Source organism: Schistocerca cancellata, chromosome 7, assembly GCF_023864275.1.
Source record: "Schistocerca cancellata isolate TAMUIC-IGC-003103 chromosome 7, iqSchCanc2.1, whole genome shotgun sequence".
NCBI classification, from domain to species: Eukaryota; Metazoa; Arthropoda; class Insecta; order Orthoptera; family Acrididae; genus Schistocerca; species Schistocerca cancellata.
The window spans coordinates 224,485,187-224,506,196 of NC_064632.1; the positions used below are offsets into that span (position 1 = coordinate 224,485,187).

The 21,010-nt window shown below is 38.4% G+C and overlaps 1 protein-coding gene across 1 annotated transcript in view; it reads right to left on the minus strand.

Annotated features, from left to right (window-relative positions):
* Positions 1–1,224: 1,224 nt before the first annotated feature.
* LOC126092513 (engulfment and cell motility protein 2-like) overlaps positions 1,225–21,010 on the minus strand; it is a 75,363-nt gene continuing 55,577 nt past the window's right edge. The window contains exon 5 of the mRNA XM_049908140.1: positions 1,225–1,493. Within this exon, the coding sequence (XP_049764097.1) occupies positions 1,315–1,493 (179 nt within the window). The 3' untranslated portion in view covers positions 1,225–1,314. The remainder of the gene's footprint in view (positions 1,494–21,010) is intronic.

Consider the following 21,010-nt stretch of genomic DNA (forward strand, 5'->3'; position numbering starts at 1 on the left):
TGCCCACTCGCACATGGCAGAAGTTTTTAATGCTTCTCTTAATGCTTGGCCAGCAAGGTCACCAAATCTCTCTGCTGCTGAGAACGTTTGGAGCTTTATGGGCAATGCCCTCCAACCAGCTCAGGATTTTAATGATCTTAAGTGCCAGTTGGACAGAATTTGTGACGATATATCTCAGGTGGACATCCAACAAATCTTTCATTCAGTTCCAAGCTGAATAACATCTTGCATAAGGGACATAGGTGGGCCAGCGCATTATTGGCTTGTTCAGTTTGTGAAGCTGTTTTTATTGAATAAATCATCCAATTTTTAATTGTAATCATTTGCTTGTCTGTAAATGCACATCACCTCTACCGATTTCCATCCTGATAATTCAAAAATGGCTCTGAGCACTATGGGACTCAACTTCTGAGGTCATTAGTCCCCTAGAACTTAGAACTAGTTAAACCTAACTAACCTAAGAACATCACAAACATCCATGCCCGAGGCAGGATTCGAACCTGCGACCGTAGCGGTCTTGCGGTTCCAGACTGCAGTGCCTTTAACCGCACGGCCACTTCGGCCGGCTCATCCTGATAATTCATTCATGGTGCATTTTCTTTCTTTTTTAGAGTGCACTGTGTGAGTGCAATCACTGTAATGGTGAGAAGACTGAGCTTATGATAGTGCAGTGTTGTATAGAGTGGGAGAGATATCTGTGACTACACTACAAAGAGAAATCAGCAGTTGCCAAATGTGCATAGTAAGGTGGACACAAAATTGCATTCGATGATACCTTTGTTGTTACCTCTATCATCACATTTCTGAGATAGTATGATTAAAAAACTACTGAGGTAACTCACCTCACATCACCATCAATAAAGAAGATGGCTAGCAGCTAAATGCAGTGTGGAATCTGACCACGTCCATTTTAAATTGGGCAGGTAGGATGGAAACTTTGCTTTGAATGGTGATACGCTATAGACTATGTACCAGTGCTGTCACACCTCATACCACAGCTATAAAAAAAATCTTATGGCAAACAGTTACCACTCAACAATGACGAAGTTATACTCAGTTGAACTTTCGTACAGCTTAGAACTTTAGAGAAGATTTTATTTAATCTCTGTTTGCTTTATATGGGCTTTTTACAATAATCATACAAAAAACTTCATTGAAATGGGAAAAAGGATAATGCTTTAAAGTAAAATATTGCTGTCATGTTTCAATGCTTTTATTCTCCTTACAAAAAAGTGTAAAAATTGTTTACTTTCTGCAAGTTTTGTTTCAATTCTGTCAGACTGTAAAGGAAGTGCTCATCAACAGTATATGTATTCACTTTATTGCCTCTGATACAAATGGATCACTGAAGTCAAAATCTGGAGGATCATCTGGTATGGGTGGTGGTGAATGTGGGATATGAATTCCCTCCAAGTCCATTAACTGCAGTCTTATATCCATGTCCAGCAGTGTATCCAGGTCACTTTGCAGTTTTTTGCTTTTCATTGAACGACCTGAAAAATTACAGAAAACTTTGTGAACTTTTGTGAATTGTGTTTTATTCATCTCATGACATACATTTGCAATCCATTTGGCTTGCATACAGGAGACATGTCAAAAATTTATAAAACAATTACAATAATTTTTACATTAGTAAATAATAGCACTATAATAAATAACAACACTATAAGGATATTTCTTGGAACGTGTAACACATTGTACCCAGCTCAAATTTCCAGTTTGTCCAGCATGAATTCATCCACTGAGTAATAACACTTCAGTGTCAGCACCTCATATAGCTTTCTTTTAATGAACCTATATTCATCTGCATCAACTTGTTCCCTTTTAATTTTTTACAAATTTTCATTCCCGTGTATTGAGGTCCCTGGGCATACAGTGTGAGGCAGTGGGTGGGAAGCATAAAATTTTCTTTGTTTCTGTTATCATGTGAATGCACAAAATGGTTTCCCTCAAATAATTCATGTCTGGTGTACAAAAATATAATAATCTCATATATGTATAAGGATGGCAAAGTTAATATTTTAAGTTTTCTAAATAATGGTCGACATGATTCTTTGTGATTTGCAATGCACATATTTCGTATGATTTTTTTTTTCTGTATTTTTAGTAGCCGCACTATGTCTGTTGAGTTTCCCCAACAACCAATACCATACCTAATAATGGATTCAAAGTAGCTTGTATATGCTACTTTTTTGTGTGTCCATGTCAGTTGATAATATTTGCATTGCAAATGCAAAGCTGCTCAGTTTGTTTGCCAGGTATTCAATGTGCGCCTGCCAGTGCAAATTTTTATCTACATTTAAACCTAGGAATTTGACTGAGTCAGCTTCTTCTATACCTTGGTTGTTGTGTTTGTTGTGTACAATCTTAATCTGCTCATTTTGACTGTTTGGTTTTGAACCGCATCATGTGAGTCAGATATGTTTAGATTCAACCCATTTAGCTGAAACCATGTTTCTAAGGTACTGAGGGTACTGATCACAGATTTGGGAAATTTTTCCACGTCCTGATCTTTGACTAGAACAGAAGTATCATCTGTGAACAGAACTGATGGGCAGCTGATATTTTATGGTAAGTCATTAACATAAAAGAGAAATAGGAATGGGCCTAATATGGAGCCTTGTGGAACTCCCTGAGATATTTTTTTCCAACTAGAAAAAACTATGTGTCATTTGAAGAAATGCTAACTCTTTGCTTTCTGTTGGATAAGTAGGATTTAAACCATTGTAGGGCGCTGCAGCTAATGCCATACTTTTCAAGTTTGTAAACAAGCCATGCATGGTTTACGGAATCAAACACCTTTGTGAGGTCGCAGAAAATTCCTGCCACCTTATTTCTCTTGTCTAATGATGTACTTAATTTCTCAATGAAACTGTTTACTGCATTGATGGTGTTTTCCCCCTGCTGAAAACCAAATTGATTGTTTAGAATAACAGAATATTTTGCAATGAAGTTTTGGATTTGTGCAACAGCAAGTTTTTTCACATATTTTAGATAGGACTGGGAGAATCAAGATAGGACGATAATTTCCCATGATATCTCTTCATCCCTTCTTGAAGAGTGGTTTGACTTCAGCATATTTCAGTACCTCTGGGAAACAGCCCTCTTCAAAACATTGATTTATTATCTGAGCTAGTGGGTTTGCAATTCTGTTGTGTACCACTTAAATAAATTTGGTGGGTTTTCCATCCCAACCTGCAGATTTTTTGTTTCTTAATGTTAGAATAGCATTTTCTACATCCTCCGCAGAAACTTTTGAGACTTTTGTAAAGTTTTCAGAGTTTTCGCCTAGGCCAAAGGGATTTACTTTGTTGTGATAATCTGTTACATCTACTTGAGACTTTGCTACATTTATAAAGAATTCATTAAAGTACTTTGATAACTGAGTTGGATTTATAATAGTATTTCCTTCAATGTCAATTTTTGGAATTTCTTGGTTACAGGCTTTAACACCTAACTCAGATTTAATGACACCACAAAGCCTTTGTCTTATTTTTATGATTTTAACATTAGCCTGTTATTTGCTAGTTGTTTTGCTGCCTTGACAACTCTTTTAAATATGGTTCTATAGAGTCTAACATAGTTAATGAAATCAATATCTTTATTATATTTTAGTTCTCTGTGCAGTTGCCTTTTCCTTACACTGGTAATTTTTATGCCCTGGGTAATCCACTTTACTGTATTTGCTGTTTTACTGCTGTAGAGTCTAGGTGGAAATGTTTCATTAAAGTCTCCAAGAAAACTATTTAGGAATTTCTCAAAGTTTTTGTCACTTGAGTAACAATAATCAAAAGGCCATGTTCTATATCTTAACTTCTCACTAAATGTTGGCAAGTTTTCTTTGCTACAGTTTCTGCTCATATGGGTTCTCTTGTGTGAAATGTTCCTCTCTGTCTGTGGCAGCTCAATGAACAATGCACAATGATCTGAAATACCTAGATCTAGACAAAATTTATACACATCTTCATATACATAATTAGTTAGAACATTGTCAATGTATGTTGCTGATTGCCCATTGTCTCTGGTAAATTCAAAGAAATTCAATTCGAAACCATATTTCTTTACTAAGTCAGTGAATCTTGAAGTGTGGCTACTACCACATGTGATATCAATATTAAAATCAGCAGCTGTTACAACGTTTTTCTTTTTTTCTTTACAAAGGTCTTCTAGCATAATTTGAAGCTTAGATAAGAATAGTTCTGTTGTTGACGTCCCTGGAATTCTGTATATTGAGATTATTATAACATTTGCTAGTGAGTCCACAATTTCTACACAACAGCTCTTGAACACACATTCTTCATTTAAATAATTAAAACAGTTTCTGGTCTCATAATTTATATCACTATGTAGAAGTATATATGAGCCTCCATGTGACTTGTTTCTTCTGCAAAAGCTCCTTGCTAATCGAAGTTCCCTATTTTGTTTTATAATTTTAATTGTGTCCTCAGTAAACCAGTGTTCAACAAACAACTTTAATATTTGCACATTCTGACAGAATGATTTCCAATTCATCTATTTTGGAGCTTTTAAGAAGCATCAGTGTTTAGGCTATTTATATTCCAGTGGATAACATACCTACTTTGACTATCATTTACCGGCTTTAGCACATTTCTTGCCAGATGATGGTTTGGTTCTGTCATTCTTAATGCTACATAAGTTTTTTCACCCCCATCACAACTTATAAGTTTCCCTTATTTTTTATGGTCTGGCAAGTATCTATGAACATCTTACTGAATATTTTTGAGCCCGACCTATTCAGATGGAGACCATCTTTGGCAAGACACTTTGCACTTAGAAATTTGTTGGGATCAATGAAAATGACTCCTAGTTTATTGCACTGTTCTTTAATATTGCCGTTTATTCTCTGCACATAGCTGTCACTCACTGATCTTCTGTACACAAGGCCACTTATTATTATTCTGGAATTCAGGTAGAGTCTTCTGGCCCTTCGGAGGTGATGCCTTCTGTGGTTTACAATTTCTTCCTCACTGTTGTTTCGAAGTGAATTTGTTCCCACATGGATAAAAACACCTTTTGGATTTCTGCTATGTTTATCTGCTGCGTTCTCTCTTGAATTTAAGATGATGTTCAGGTGTGTATGCATCCTGATTCCAGGTTGAATGTCGATTTTGGAATTTGGTACAACTATGTTTTTCAACACTATCATTTATTGCTTTATGTAGTACAATCTTTGTTGTAATTTTCTTTGCATACATCGATATACACTTGGATATTATACTCATTCATCCATTCATTCATACATTGTATTCTGTATACACTATGTCAAGGCAGAATAATGGACTGTCAAACAGTCAAAACAAACAATGCAACAGATACACAGATGTCATACATTGTTTCTAGAATAGATTACCATTTACCATTGCTTACAGATGTTTCAGTGTTTGTCAAGGGAACTTTTTAACAAAAACTTTAGCTATGGGCACAAGGAAACATCATCGCAGTGAACAGTTGTATCTTGTCTATGAAAAGAATGTGTGATGTAATGATCTTTGACAGTAAGTGATACTTTACTTGTAACTTCTGTATACGGGTGTAACTAAATTCCCTTTCACATACTTTATGAACAGGTTCCTCACACCAAACACAGAAAAAAATTTTTAGTAAACAGGGGCTCTAAAATTCATACCTTGAGAGCTATGAGTGCTTGTCCATCTTTTATATTGTGCTATGAGTGCTTGTCCATCTTTTATATTGTGAAACACATCTCTTGTGCTGCATGCTCTTTGATTTCCACATTTTGGGAGGAGGTGGTATGGACCAAAACAAGAAAAAAAGTCCAGTACACATGGGTTGTCAAGAGCTATGAGCACTTGTCTCAGAAACTTTCTGGCAGATTAAAACTGTGTGCCATACAGAGACTTGAACTCAGGACCTCTGTCTTTCGCAGACAAGTGCTCTACCAACTTAGCTAGCCAAGCACGACTCATGACCTGTGCTTGCAGCTTTACTTCCACCTTCTTACCTTCCTAATGCCACAGAAGTTCTCCTGCGAACTTCACAAAAATTCTCCTGTGAACCTTGCAAAACTAGCACTCCTGGGAGAAAGGATATTCCAGAGACATGGCATAACCACAGTCTGGGAAATGTTTCCAGAATGAAATTTTCACTCTCCAGCAGAGTTTTCACTGATATGAAACTTCCTGGCAGATTAAAACTGTTTGGTGGACTGAGACTCGAACTCGGGACCTTTTTCTTTAGTTTTAAGATTTTGTTTGTGGATTGTAGGATAGTGCAGTGAGACATTAAATGTATTTTGTAGACGAACTGTGAGACTAGGTGAAGCCGAAGTGCTTCAGGAATTTGTATTAGCAGGTAGTAAAATAAATAGTTGCTTAAAAAAATCTGTCAGCATGTGTTTGCATATACACAAACTTTAATTGCAATTGTTATATTTCATATGTTTAATTAGTGCAAAATTTATATTCTCTCCATTTGAGGTTTGCAGTGAATGGAAAATAAATACCTCATTTCAGTTGTTAATATATTTTACCAATTGGCTATCTTCACTGATTCTTCAAACAATGGAAACTTCTGGTTGGAGTATCAACGCCATAAATATGATATATTAAGTTGCAGACTGGCTCAAAAAGACACTTACACGTAAGCTTCTGACCACAGCCTTTGTCAGAAAAAGAAAGAAAAACACACACCATTCATTCACACAAGCAAGACACCTCACAAACTCATGACCACCAACTCTGGCAGCAAGGATCTGATTCTGGTCCGAGCTCCCAGAGTTGCATTGTAATTCTGGGTCAAACATTATTTATATATTTGCTATTTTTTTTAGTCTGTTATTGAGATGCAAAAGCAGACCAAATGTTGTACATGAATTGACATGAATATATCATATAATATTTAAACATAATTTTAAATGTATTACTGTAACCAATCATTATGGTGTTTAAGGGGAAAAAAGAAAATCTGTATAACATATCTCCATAAAAAAATTTGAATATGTCAATGTACTACCATTTGGCCATTTGGCACACAGATATATGTTCATCTGTGATCCAGAAAGCAGATGCTACTGGTCTGCTGTACTGTCTGCATTGCTGGATCACAAATTTTGTAATTTATAATTCTGGACTGCACTGCTGTACAAACACTATGCTACTGCAAATGGCATCAGAACCATGCTACATTTGTCATTTGGCTAGGTAGTTAACCAGTGGAATGCTGAGGCATAAATCGGGATTCAAATGAGCTGTGCTACTGTGCCATCCAAGGTGTAGAGATTGGGAGATGGCTGCCAGGGTCTCAGGAAATCCTTCCTGGTCCTCCCTGAGGCTCATCTCCTCACTGCTTCCAGAAGGTTTGTTGGCAGATGTTCTGCCATGATGTGTCTCATCATGATGTATGGCCTCTTCTATGTTGTCTCTCAGCCATGTATGCTTGCAGTTCATTATCTAATATTTAGGTTGTCAGCGAGTTCAGCTTATGCCACAGTTTCTCATTCCTTATTATCTTAGAGGCTGTTCTAACACCAAAGACATTCTTGTCCTGCTATGCAATGTCTTGTTTAATGGCACATTCCCAGACAATGGTCTGGAGTTCCACTTGCTACTCAATTACAAGTGTCTGTGATGTGTTTTCGTATTTTCAATAAGTAGCTGGGATACGGACCTTGTCCCAACAGGTAGCATATAGTTCTCTTGATCGGAAGGAAGAATGACTTTCTGGTTCTTTCTTTTATGTTAGGAAGGAGTTGGTAAGTTGTTCTTCCTGTTTCTGCCTGTTTAAGATTTTTTGCTAGTCTTTGTCAGTGCATGCCCTTATTTCCTTATTCATTTACCTTATCATATTCACTCTTTTGGAGCCAATGTTGTGCATCTTTCTTTCTTTTGAGTAGGTCTAGACGTAGCAAACCTAGTGACACCAGCAATGCCTCAGTCGGTGTTGTTCTGTACACGATGTTACATCATTATCATTCTGAGACTGTGAGCCCAAACACTTGACCTGTAGCCCACAATAGTGATTAAGATTGCATTGTAGTACATTCTTATTGCATTTAGTGGCAGCTGGAAACTTATTTGGCCAGTTGCTGCCATTCTGTCCAGGATTTTAATGCCTCTCTGTCAGATGATTTGTGTTCATTAACTCATGCATTAGCTCAACCTATATTAACAGATTACAGGTTGTCTTTAAAAGTAAGGGATGACCAGGCAGCAACAGTAAATAAGTGGAGATCTTACAGCCTTTAAGTCCTTTTGGTACTTGTCTGTTAGAAGTTTGTTTGAAAACTACAATGTCTCACTAGGCATGGTCCTTTTGAAGATGATATGCCTTTGCATTCCTCTGACCTTTGAACTGACTTGTCCTGTCAGTTATGAGGGACCTGCAGTTTAACATGACTCCAAAACTCGTTGCAGCATGGCATCTGTCACATCAACAAACATGAAAGAAGTGCAAAACAACAAATAAGAAGCAGAGGACTGACCAGGGTTTGAATACCAAGCCTTTGGATGCATATTCTGGACTTCAACCAATAAGCCATCACTTTCTTAGAAACACTGAATGTAAACAAAAACCTATGTTGTTAGTAAAAGACCACTTTCATTTTTTTCTTTTTCCACAAATGGATAAACCAAAAGCAACTGGCAACCAGGATGAACTCCAGTCTTCAGATGCATTATAACATTTCACTACTTGTAAAAACAAATCATACAAAATGAAATTAACATTGAGTAGAAAGATGTGCTATTTTTCCTGTTTATGAGCTTCAAGATTATTTGCTTCTGACTAGCTAACAGTTTCATTACATACTCGAACACCAACATATAAAAGACAGAGAAGTGAAACATAGTTTTACACAGTACTGACTCAACTTGTCGTACGTGCCAGAGATATAAAGCATCACAGATAGGACGAACTTCGTAAATTGTATTTTCAATTTTTAACACTTCGTCGAAATAAAATATATGAAAAAACAGTAAATGTCACATGGACTTAATCTTCTGCACTCCAATTCCTTCAAGCAGCATCTCGAATTGGACCCTTTCCAATGGCTTGGTTAGTAGATCAGCTAGTTGATATGTCCTATCAGTGTGTTCTAATCCAAGATCCCCATTCAAAAATCTCTCTCTGGTGTAAAAGTGGCGGACTTCAATGTGCTTTGACTTTTGATGATATGTTGGATTTTTAGACAACTTTACTGTACTTGCATTGTCAAAATAGAGTGTGGGAGGCGTCACTTGTTTGGATGTTCCAATCAGTTCAGACAGCAACCTTTTCAGCCAGAACAATTCCTTTGGTCCTTCACTGGCTGATATTATTTCTGCTTCCATATTGGATGTTGCCACTGGCTTTTGTAATTGACTGGTCCATGATACAGCCCCATGGGAGAGTGTTGCGACAACACCTGTTGTTGAACACCTCGTGTCCTTGTCACCAGCATAATCAGGATCACTGTAGACTTTTAAACAAACTGCATTGTTCTTGTAAATAATCCCACAAGTCATTGTATTCTTCAGGTATCTAAAAATTCTTTTCACTCTATTCCTGTCTTCAACTGCAGGGTCTTCCATGACTCTAGCTGCTTTGTTCACTACAAAAGCAATATCCGGATGGGAGACTGTACTCAAATACATCAGACACCCCACCACTTCACGATAAGGATCTTTGGCTGTGATATTCTCCTTGACATCACTTTCTTCACATCCAATTGGAGTAGAAACTCCATTAGCTTCATCCATTCCAAATCTCTTCAGAATTTCCATTGTATAGTCCTCTTGATTTATTGCTATTGACCCCTCTTCATTTTGCTGTATCTTCATACCTAAATAGTTGCTGAGAGATCATCTAGTTGTATGAAACTCCAGCTTCAACATTTCCATGAACTCTTCAATGTCTGCTTTATTGCTGGCCACAACTGAACCGCCATCGATATAGATTGCAACATATAAACAATTTTCGTTGCTCCAATGGTAGAAGAGACACAGATCAGCCCTTCTGTTGTTAAATCCAGCTTTGTTCATGAAGTCTATGAAATGCTTGTTCCAACAACATGGTGCCTGCTTGAAACTATAAAGACTTTTCTTTAGTAAACATACATGTCCACTATCATCTTCAAAACCTTCAGGTTGTTCCATGTATACGTCTTCTTCTAGTACACCATTGAGAAAAGCTGTTTTGATGTCAAACTGGTCGAGTTTCATTTTCTGTGCAGCAGCTACTGGCAACAGGGTTCAAATCGTATCATGGCGTGCAACAGGGCTAAATATTTCTTCATAGTCAATTCCCTGCCATTGTACATGTTCTTTAGCCACAAGTCGACCCTTGAAACGTACATTCCCATTTTCTGCAGTTTTCTTATGCAAGACCCAACAATTCTGCAAAACCTATGCACCACTTGGGCACTCAACTAATACCCAAGTATTATTCTCTCTGAGGGACATTGGTTCTTCATGAATAGCCACCAGCCACTGAACTTTATTGCTAGACTGCAAAGCTTCAGTATAAGAGCTTGGATCCTTATCCCTGATTATAGGGGTTCCAGCCATGTACACATAATCTCCACAGGTCATCCAGTCTGGTTTTTTCTTCTCACGTTTGCTTCTTCGTTTCTCACTTAAACCTTTACTTCCTCCGGAACTTGACGTTGTGTCTAAATTTTCTTCCTCCTCACTTAATTATTCTGTCCTTTTGTTATGACTAACATTTTCTGATTCCTTTTCCTCATCAGAAGCCTCATTAGGTTCACTTTGTCTAACGGTTCCATCCTGAGCAACTTCAAATTCAGTAACATTGGTCTGCAGATAGCATACAACTTCAGCCTTAAATTTCACGTCATGACTTAGCACAACCTTACCCTGAGATGGAATCCAGACCCTGAAGTCATCTCTGTCATTCACATATTCCACCAGATGTCCATGCACAGCCTTGTCGTCAAACTTTGTGCAAAAATTCTTGTTTACATGCACATAACACTTCATTCCAAAGATCCTCAGATGATTCAGGTTGCCTACTGGTTGTCCATACCACAGTTCAAATGTAGGTTTGTTTTCAATAGAGGACTTCCCAGTGCAATTCAAAAGATATGTAGCTGTATTGCATGCTTCTGACCACAGTTCTTTTGGCAGTTTACTGGGGTTCAACATAGAACATGCACATTTCACAATAGTTGGGTTTTCTCTTTCGGCAATACCATTTTGCTGTGGTGTGTAAGGTGGGGTGACACAGTGCTTGATGCTCCTATTTACTAGCAGTTCCGAGACCTTCTTGTTGTCAAATTCTTTTCCTCCATCACACCTGAACTGTTCCAAGACAGTGCTGACTTCACTCTTCTGCTTCAGGAAGAAAATTTTTTGCTAGAGTCATCTTTGAAAAATACATAGTAATGAGCTTTTCCAAGAGATTCTGTAGTCACAGGTCCATTCAAATCAGCATGGATTTGTTCAACAGTATCCATTGGTTGATTCATTCAAGTCCTGAATGGCAATCTATGCATTTTACCCACTGCACATCCATCACAAAATTCTTCTTTGCATCCTTCCACATTGATGTTCATCTGCTTCAAAACACTTTTCACATATTGTTTGTGTTGGTGGTCAAATCTCCCATGATAAATTTGCAGCGTATCTGACAATGTCACCAAGTTCACTTGAACTGGCTGGAATTGTTTAAATGCATGTATGACAAGAACATAGAGACCATGATTGACATGACCAGTCATCATTATTTCACCAGTCACTTTGTCTTCTATGTGCACACTTTGGTCACCAAATATTGTGCAGATACCTTTTTGTGCAGCTGCTTTTACAGAGAACAAGTGAGCACTTCCTTCAGGAACATAAGCACTTCTCTCAGTTCAGCATTCTTTGTGGAATTATTCTGAATTTTCACAGTTCCCTGTCCATGAGCCAGCATGCTTACACCTCTTTTCCCAATTGAAATCTTTTCAGGAACAGCAAATTTTGTATGAGACACAAAAAAATGTTTATTTGCGGTGATGTGATTTGTGGCACCACTATTGCAATACCAAATGTCGACTTCAAAACCGTTAATGACTGAGGCACCAAAGACATGTGCCAAAAATGCAACGTTCTTTTCAGACTGATTGATGCGAATTTTTTATCTGACTTTTTCACTGAACACACTGCTACCAGATGCCATACCTGCCCACATTTATGACATGGAAATTTTCGTTTTGCACGTTCCACATTCTCTTTCTATTTTTCACTATTGTCACATTTATTTCACTGAATTTTCTTTTTAGAACTACTGCGTACAACAAACGCTGCTGATTCAACCATACTTTGATCACACAATTAAGACGTCCACAATTTTTCAATCAGAAGATTCACACTTTCAATTTCAGATGGAATTGTGTCCCACAAGTCTTTGAAGTTGTCATATTCTTTGCCTAGCATGGATAAAATTCGGCCATTTAAGATTCTTTCAGATGAAACATTTTCTTCATGCTTCTGCAGTTCATTGTTCAAGTCCACAAAAAGATTCTGCAATTTCGTGACGTGAGTGCTAACATCCTCATTGTCATCACGTTGAATATGAAAAAATGACTCTATCAAAATATTCAGTCGTTGCGTACTGCTATGCTCGAACCGCGCACTTAATTTGTTCCAAATTTCACTTGCATGAGTGCTTGTTAAAACAAGTTAGGCTACTGACTTCCCTAGCACACTTGCTAATAAACTAGCCGCTTTTGCATCGTCTTTCACCCACTGGTGATGTGCTTCCCTTTTTTCCACGGTTGCATCTTCTTCCACTTCAGGACACTTCTACATACCTGTGAGGATGTCCTCAAGTGCATATGCTGGCTACAGCATCAATATATGCCACTTCCATTTCGCCCAGTCTTCAGGTGCATTGAGCTTGCCCACATGTATTTTATAGTCAACATTGCCATTTCCATTGAACACACACAAAAATAACGGTCAAATTCACGGTTTCTGTTATAAATTCACAGGTGAGCAAAAACAAACACTTCACGGCTTTTCATGCACGGTCTGGGCCCATAACCTGTTAAGATCATTTATTTCCGACTAGCTAACAGTTTCATTACATACTCAAACACCAACATGTAAAAGACAGAGAGGAAAACACAGTTTTACACAGCACAGATTCAACTTGTCTTACATGCCAAAGACAAAAAGCATCACAGATATGACGAACTATGTAATTTTTATTTCCAATTTTAACAAGCAACAGTCTCACAGAGCTATTTGACATTATGGGTCACGGTTTCAGTCACTGTTTCAGTAACTAAGCCATTTGGATCCCTCACTACTGTATCAGCTCCTCTTATGTAAATGGAAACTGTCCTTCCAATAAGTTATCTGTTCTGTTCTCACGATTCACCTGATCCAAGCCTCCACTCTTCCTTGTGCCCTTCCCATCCCCCCCCCCCCCCCCCAATTTCCAGCATTTTTCCTTCATGAACTGCCAGCATTCTGGAATAATTGCAGGTCAGCAACTCCTGTTAACTGGTAAACCAGCCATAGTCGCAAATTCCACCTTTTTAAAATTTACTTCATGACTAGTATTGGGCCGGTGCCCATTTTCAGATTTTCCTAAATGTCAGAAAACCAAATTTACAATTATGTACAATACACACACACACACACACACACACACACACACACACACACACACACACACATATGCACTCACGCGCATGCGCTAATGCAACTCACACACGCATGACCACAGGCTTTGGTTGCCGAGGCCAGAGACTGTGGTCATGTGTGTGAGTTGTGTGTGTGTGTGTGTGTGTGTGTGTGTGTGTGTGTTTTGTCTAATTACAATGAAGGTGTTTTAGCCGAAAGCTTACTTGTTTGATAGCCTTTTTGTTGTGCCTAACTGCGACTCACCATTTCCACTATAAAGTGAGTAGCAATCTATTTTTTTCATAATATTTCATTATTCCAGCCTGGGTTTACCATTGTTTTATTTTTTGTTAGGTACATTGATATGTATGTGATATTTACATTAATGATGATGTAGTACTGGTATTTTCATTGCCCATGAGATTCCCATGTCACAGAGCAGTGAATCACATCGGTTGAATTTTTACACAAATCTTAACTACATATGTGATTTACTCCATCAGTCCCTAATTTATTTTTACTTTCTGATAAGTGACCATAAGGGACTGGTAGCAACAGAGGTTACCAATAGGGTAACTAAAACTGATAGAAAGATTTGAATGTTCAGTAAACCAGCTGTGGACAGGAGCGTTTAGAGAAACTGTGAGTGAAGGCTAGAAGAATAGTTGACCAAGCACTAGATATATGAGTTCATAATAGAAGAATTCATAATGGAAGGATCCCTAGTTGGTATAGAGTCTGTGTAAAGAAACTTTTAAGGGAACAGCAACTACAGAACAATAGCTGGAAAACAAAGCACAGGACTTCAGACAGACAGAAACTAAATGAAATGTATTGAGCTATCAAAGGGGCAATATGTGAAGCCTTCAATGACTAACAAAGCAAGATGTTGCTGAATGACCTCTTACAAAAACCAAAGAAATTCTGATTGTACATAAAAGTTGTTAGTGTCGCCAAGTTAGTATCCAAACATTCACAGATGTCACAGAAACCAAAATTGAGGGTAGTAAAGCAAAATCATAAATGCTCATGTCCATTTTCAAATGTTCTTGTGCAAAGGAGAATTCAGTACTGACCCAGTTTAATCCTTACATGACAATGAAAATGGATGATACAGGTATTGGTATCGATGAAACTGAGAAACTGCTGAAATTCCAAAAATTGAACAAGATCCTATGACCCGATGGAACTGCTACCACATTTTATACAGAACTTTCAGTTGAGATGACCCTCTTTTTATCATAATATACCATAGGAGCCTTGAACAAAAACTGTACACAGTAGTTAGAAAAAAAGTACATGTTACATGTCTACAAAAAGAGTAGCAGAAGTGGTCCCCAAAACTACTATCTAATGTCTGCTGTACCCCAGAATGAATTCATTGTGCAAGTCTAAAATTTTTAAAGTTTTATCTGGTGAACTCAGGGCTGAGGGGGCCAACATGGGGCTGGTGTGCCAATCAGAAAGTCAACATGGCGTACGACTGAGGTAGCAGAAGACAAGGCACCAGGTGAGCAAAAGTGCAAATGTCGCAGTACAACATAACAGGGCAGTATGAAGTAACACTCTGTAACTAGATCACCTTGCAATAGCCAAACATTGTACAAAGATCCAGCTTGGCAATGCAAAATAATTATTGATCCTCCACAGTAAGGCAAGGAGACTGCTGATGAGACCAATAAATGGGGGAAAATTCACTCATACACCTAGAACCACTGTGCCATAGGGTGGGCTCAGCTTGTTAAATAACTGGGCTTTTGGAGCTTAAGGACACATTCAGTCATGCCGCCATTATGTTTGTGTCACCAGAACCAGAGAGAATGCCCGTCTATTGAGTTTCAGTGAAATCACATTGAACCAGTCAATAATAGCCCTCCTGCTACTTGCTTGCTGAAACTAAGGCCAAGACACATTCGCCTGATGCAAACAACAGTTGTAGTCTGCCATTGCTGCCTACTAGGACTAATGTGCTGTGTGTGCAGACATTTGCAAAAAATCTCCTTTCAGTATCTTGAATCATTTATGAGATATGACGATTGTTATGGCCACATGATTCTCAGTGTACAATGATGTGAAAGGGTGTGTTGCACCTCCTGGCCTTTGGATATAAAACCCAATAACTCAAAAGTGAAATGTGAGATCATTCACTCTTAGTTTTAAATGAAATTTCAATATCATATCTACATTTCATTCATTGCAGTGTATGGGCTAAAATCAACCATACATAAAGTTTATGCAATGCATTTTAATCTCTGCAAAATTCTTAAAATTTTGGACAATGTTTTACTTAATTTGATGCTGCATGGTAACTATGGTATATAACAAAAAGGAATTCAATGCATTAGCAAGTGAAGATACGAGACTGTAAGATGAGAAAAAATCAATTTTTTTTCCTAATAGTTTTTAAAAAATCAGATGATCAGTATTTCATATTGGCTAGAATGCTGTCTCTCAGCACAGGCGCCAGCATTGGTGAACATTACAACTGTAACAAAAGTCACCTCAGCATGGAATGAAAAGAGCCTATCTGTAGCAGCATATGAGTTAAAAATGTAATGGGTTGGCAGAGAGCACTGGCAGCTGACAAAGACTGTCAAGCATTCAGGTTACAACTGCAGTGTATGAGGCATGCGGACAACATGTAGTGGTTCTAGCAGTGTTAAAGGATGAAGTGTTGTGTCAAACACATGACCATATGTTGTCAAGTCACAGAGATGATGGACAGGTGAGTCACAGAAAGGTTGTCGTGGAGAACAAAAAAACATGGTGTTGAGCAGTACATAAAGGGCAGTGTACCTTGTACACAAACAGCTGATCTTAGTTATATATATATAAAAAAAAACCTTTGCAAAGACTAGCTGAGGCATCTTAACATTTACAGATGATTGGGTTTGATATCTTGAGACTGTTAAATACAACATCTGCTGGAAATAAGTATATGCTAACAATTATAGATCAGAATGAAATTTTCACTCTACAGCAGAATGTGCACTGATATGAAACTTCCTGGCAGATTAAAACTGTGTGCTGGACCGAGAGTTTGAATTAGAGATAATTTTTTTAAGGTCCCTGGAAGCGGTGCTAGTTCCTCATAAACAGGCTAGTACAGTAGCTGAGGCTATAGTTGATAGCTGGATGCTTAAATTTGGTATGCCTGATACCTTCAATATGGGTCAGGGTACGAATTTTCTATTGGACTTGATGAAACATTTATGTGATGTACTTTGTATCTGGAAGTTATGGACAAGCCTGTTCCCTCCACAGACTAATTGCAGAATGGAATGAGTTCATAAAGCCATCTCTAAAATGTTAAGTTCTGTGTTAATAGCCAGCACCATGACTAGGATACATACCTATAATACTTAGTTTGCATGTATAATTCTAAAGTCTATGTGGGTACAGGTTTGTCACTGTTAGAGGTGGTGTATGGTAGAAAAATGCTGTCCCACTTTAACGTAATGATTCGTAAATTGTGATCTGACTGCAAATCAGTCAAAAAATTTGTGAAAATTATATATGAAGTGTGCAGAAGGTAAAGTTGGGCAACACTAAAGCCTTATAGTGGCAGGAACAATAGGGGTAACATGTATGGAAACTACCACAGTATCAAAAATGTCAATGAATGTTAGTCACTAATCCTTACTTGCCTAATGGAAAGACAAAGAAGTCCTTGACTAAGTATCAGGTTTGCTATGAAGTCATTGAGATGACTTATCCAGTGAACCTTAAGTGCAGTTTCTGTCTAAAATATTTACTGTCCATGTTAGTAGAGTTAAAGCTTTTATAGAAATGGTGGATATATTATCACAAATTCTAGCAAATGACTTCATGCACAGGAAATGACTAACAAAGTAAAAAAAAACATGTGGTAGTGGATAAGCATTATTTGCATAGCATACCCTACACATTGAAGTGATCCAACAAGTAGTAATATTTGGGCTTAGGTGTGTTATTTCTAGGAGATATTTAATGCATAAGTCATTTTTTTTCTTTTCTTGTTCAAGTGTATTAATTTCCATAGGCAGTTGCAGTTGTATTGGATACAAGTTATTTCACAGTTGTTTTGTTTTGTAGATGCATTTTTGGGAGACAGAGAGAATAATGAAAGTTCCTTTCCTCAGGTGGTGGGTCACCAGGAACAACTGGACAAGTTGTATTCCTGAAGCTGCCACATGTCGTTGATGGAGAAGCGATGCACGTAGGTTGCATTCAACAGTTAGAGTTGGGTGTGTTTTCTTGACAACCAGATATGCTGTTAACCAGTCATCAGTGGACACTGAAGTTGACTGTTGATGTGCGGGAAATAAGAAATGAAGTTCACCTGTTATGGGATGTTTTCACAGAATTACAGAGAGGAATGCAAGGGAACAAAATCCTCACCGTAGAGAAAATACCAGAAACCGATGCTATCATATGGCAAATTGAGAGCTCAACTGACAAAAATGACAGACACTGCATCATGGATGCAAGTTTGTTGGAAAAGAGGGTGGTTGGACACAGGAGGAAAAATATTAGAGACAGTGTTAGGAATTAGGATATTCAGAAGTTGAATGACGTGATTGGGCAAGTGCAATTGATGTCAGGCATGACCAAAACCAGTGGCATACCATGCAATTGTTGAATTTTGAAGGGACATAATAAACAGCACCAAAATGATATATGGAATTAGCCCCAGTACATCCAGGATACAATGAAAACAGTAAACATGGATTTGGGAGATATACAGAATCAGTTGAGCTTTCTGGGACAGCAAAATAGCAGTAGCCAGACTATTATAGGTATTAGCAGATATACTCAACGATACAAGAATGCAAGTATAGTCATTACAAGAAGCAGTTTACTATGAAGTAAACAGACAACTGAATTTGATACTGTTGCTGCCACAACAATTCCTGTCAGGGCTGCACATAGCGGAAAAAGAATTTAATGTAGAAGTACAATATGTAACAGAGGTGACAGAAAAGATCTTGGCTTTATTTTACCACATAGCAATTATGGAAGTGAGTTCAGACAGAAAGAGATTGTATGTATCGGTCCAGTTACTGGTGTTAGGAAAGAATATGAAGTATTGGTGATATACAATTCACCCTTATCCAGTAATGTGAGGGACAATGGGTAAACAGGTGCAAGTGGAGATGTGAGAGATATTAGCTCATATTCTTATGGCACTAGAGGACCTGCAGGTATGTCTAAGGGAAAACATTAAAATTTGTCCAGCCGGGGAAGTAGTGACTAATGCACAGACATACAAAATGTAACTGTTTCTAGGGAAAGCAGACACACTGGAGTGCCTGAAGGAAATATTGACCCCACAATTTCATTTTTGGAAGGTGGGAGAGCATTGGATGTGCTCAGGTTTTTCACCGGAAGCCATGATCATGAATGGCTATGAGAATGGGAGACCTAAGGGCACAGTAAAGTTTGAGTTACATTATAATGATATTTTGGTGAATGGCACAACTTGAGAGGTAGCTGGGATGAACTTCCTCCTCCCAGCTACACTCACATGTACAACTGTTCTCAGACAAACCCACTGCATCGTATTGGCCAGAGGAACCTTTGGGAGTACTGCCAGCACAAAATTTAACCCATCCAAACACTACCCTAAATCCTGACCATATATTCTCTTTAGATACATTAATTGCATCTCAGCAAGGAAAAATCCGACAAATGTTGCAATGCCCACAGCAATATCAAGAGAACTAGCATCAAAATCTCATGACTATAAGCATTACAACCACTGTCTTGCCATGTTTCTGGTAGCAGATTACATACTTCACTTTTGCCTCTGACATAGAAGTAGCCATTCTCCAGACCTACTGACACATAAAATATCTCTGATGTGGTTAACTGACATGACCCAGGAAGTAAAGAGTAAGTAAAACTGTAAATCTGTGAAAACTTGTAAGGATGGACATAGAAAAAATATAGCGTAAGTTTGAAAAGGATAAAGTGAACTAAAACTTATGAATAATGGTACAGAATTAAGAAAGAAAAGGAAGGTCCATGTAGGTCAGCTCACACAAAACAGACAATTTGTTGCAATGAGCATATTGTACAATTATTTATGTAAATGTATAAGATTGTTGCAGAGGATGATCAGAGAAAAATTTGGGATGAATTTTTTGGAAGAAGAGAGGAGTGTTGCATCTCCCAGAATGAATTTGGTTTGCAAGCTTAAAGTTTTACCCACCAAGCTCAAAGCCAAGGAGGCCAGCTTGTGATTGGTGTGCCAATCAGAATGTCTACAAGGCATACTGCCGAGTTAGCAGAAGAAGGCATCAGGCGAGTGTTGCCACACACCCTTCAAGCAAGGGAAGCGAAAGCACAAATACTGCAGTATAACATAATAGGCTAATATGAAGTAGCTCTCTGTGATTTCGAGCACCACTGCAGTAGTCAAACATTGCAGAAAGATCCAAGCTCGGCAACCCAGAATAATTATTGAGCCTCCAAGTAAAGCAAGGAGCACTGATTAGACCAATATACAAGGGCAAATTAACTCATGCACCCAGAGCCATGGAGGATTAACTGTGGGCACAACTCATTAAATAAGAGGCGTTTGGAGCTTGAGGGTACATTCAGTCATGCCACCATTCTGTCTGTCACCAGAATGAGAGAGTCCACTAGTCTATTGAGATTCAGTGAAACCCTGACAACCCAATTAATAATGGTCTGCCTGCAAGCTGCTTGCTGACTTCCAAAATAAAGATGCACCCAACCTGATGCAAACCACAGCCGTGGTCTGCCATTGCTGCCTACTGGGACATCACATATGAGGAGAAGACCTGTGTGCTGCTAACTGTTCACCCACTGAGGGTCATTTGCACATGACCTGCAAGCTGTCATCTCCAGGCTGTCCAGGAATGATGCATTCACGCAGTCCTGCAAACAACTCATGAACATCTGTTGCAGCCTTGGTTGACCCTTGGCGGTTGACCAGGGTCTAGTCTTCACAGTAACTGACATCCTGGCTATCCTCAGCTAAGTGTGCAACTGGCTGTCTACAAGAGCACTGGGTGTAGGGGTGCAGTCTACTACAGAACATCTGGAGTGGGCAACGCCTACCCATTTCCACACTGATCTACACAGCTCCGACATCACAAATCATGGATACGGCACACCAGCACTTCTTCACGGCACACACTGTGGCCCGGGTGCTGTATGATACACTGAGACACCTTCATTACTCTATATACTCATGCTGGCGAATAAATGATACTTCTGTGTTTCAGATGCCTCTGGACATTTCTATGTACCTCACTTTCCACACTCCATGCTTGGCCCCACAGCTACCTGGATCACAACATATCATTGCCATCCCCTCATATAATTTTAGAATACATTATGAGCACAAACATAATGCAGTATCTGAAAAATATGTATGTCCTCCTTGATAACCAATATTTATTCCAAAAAGC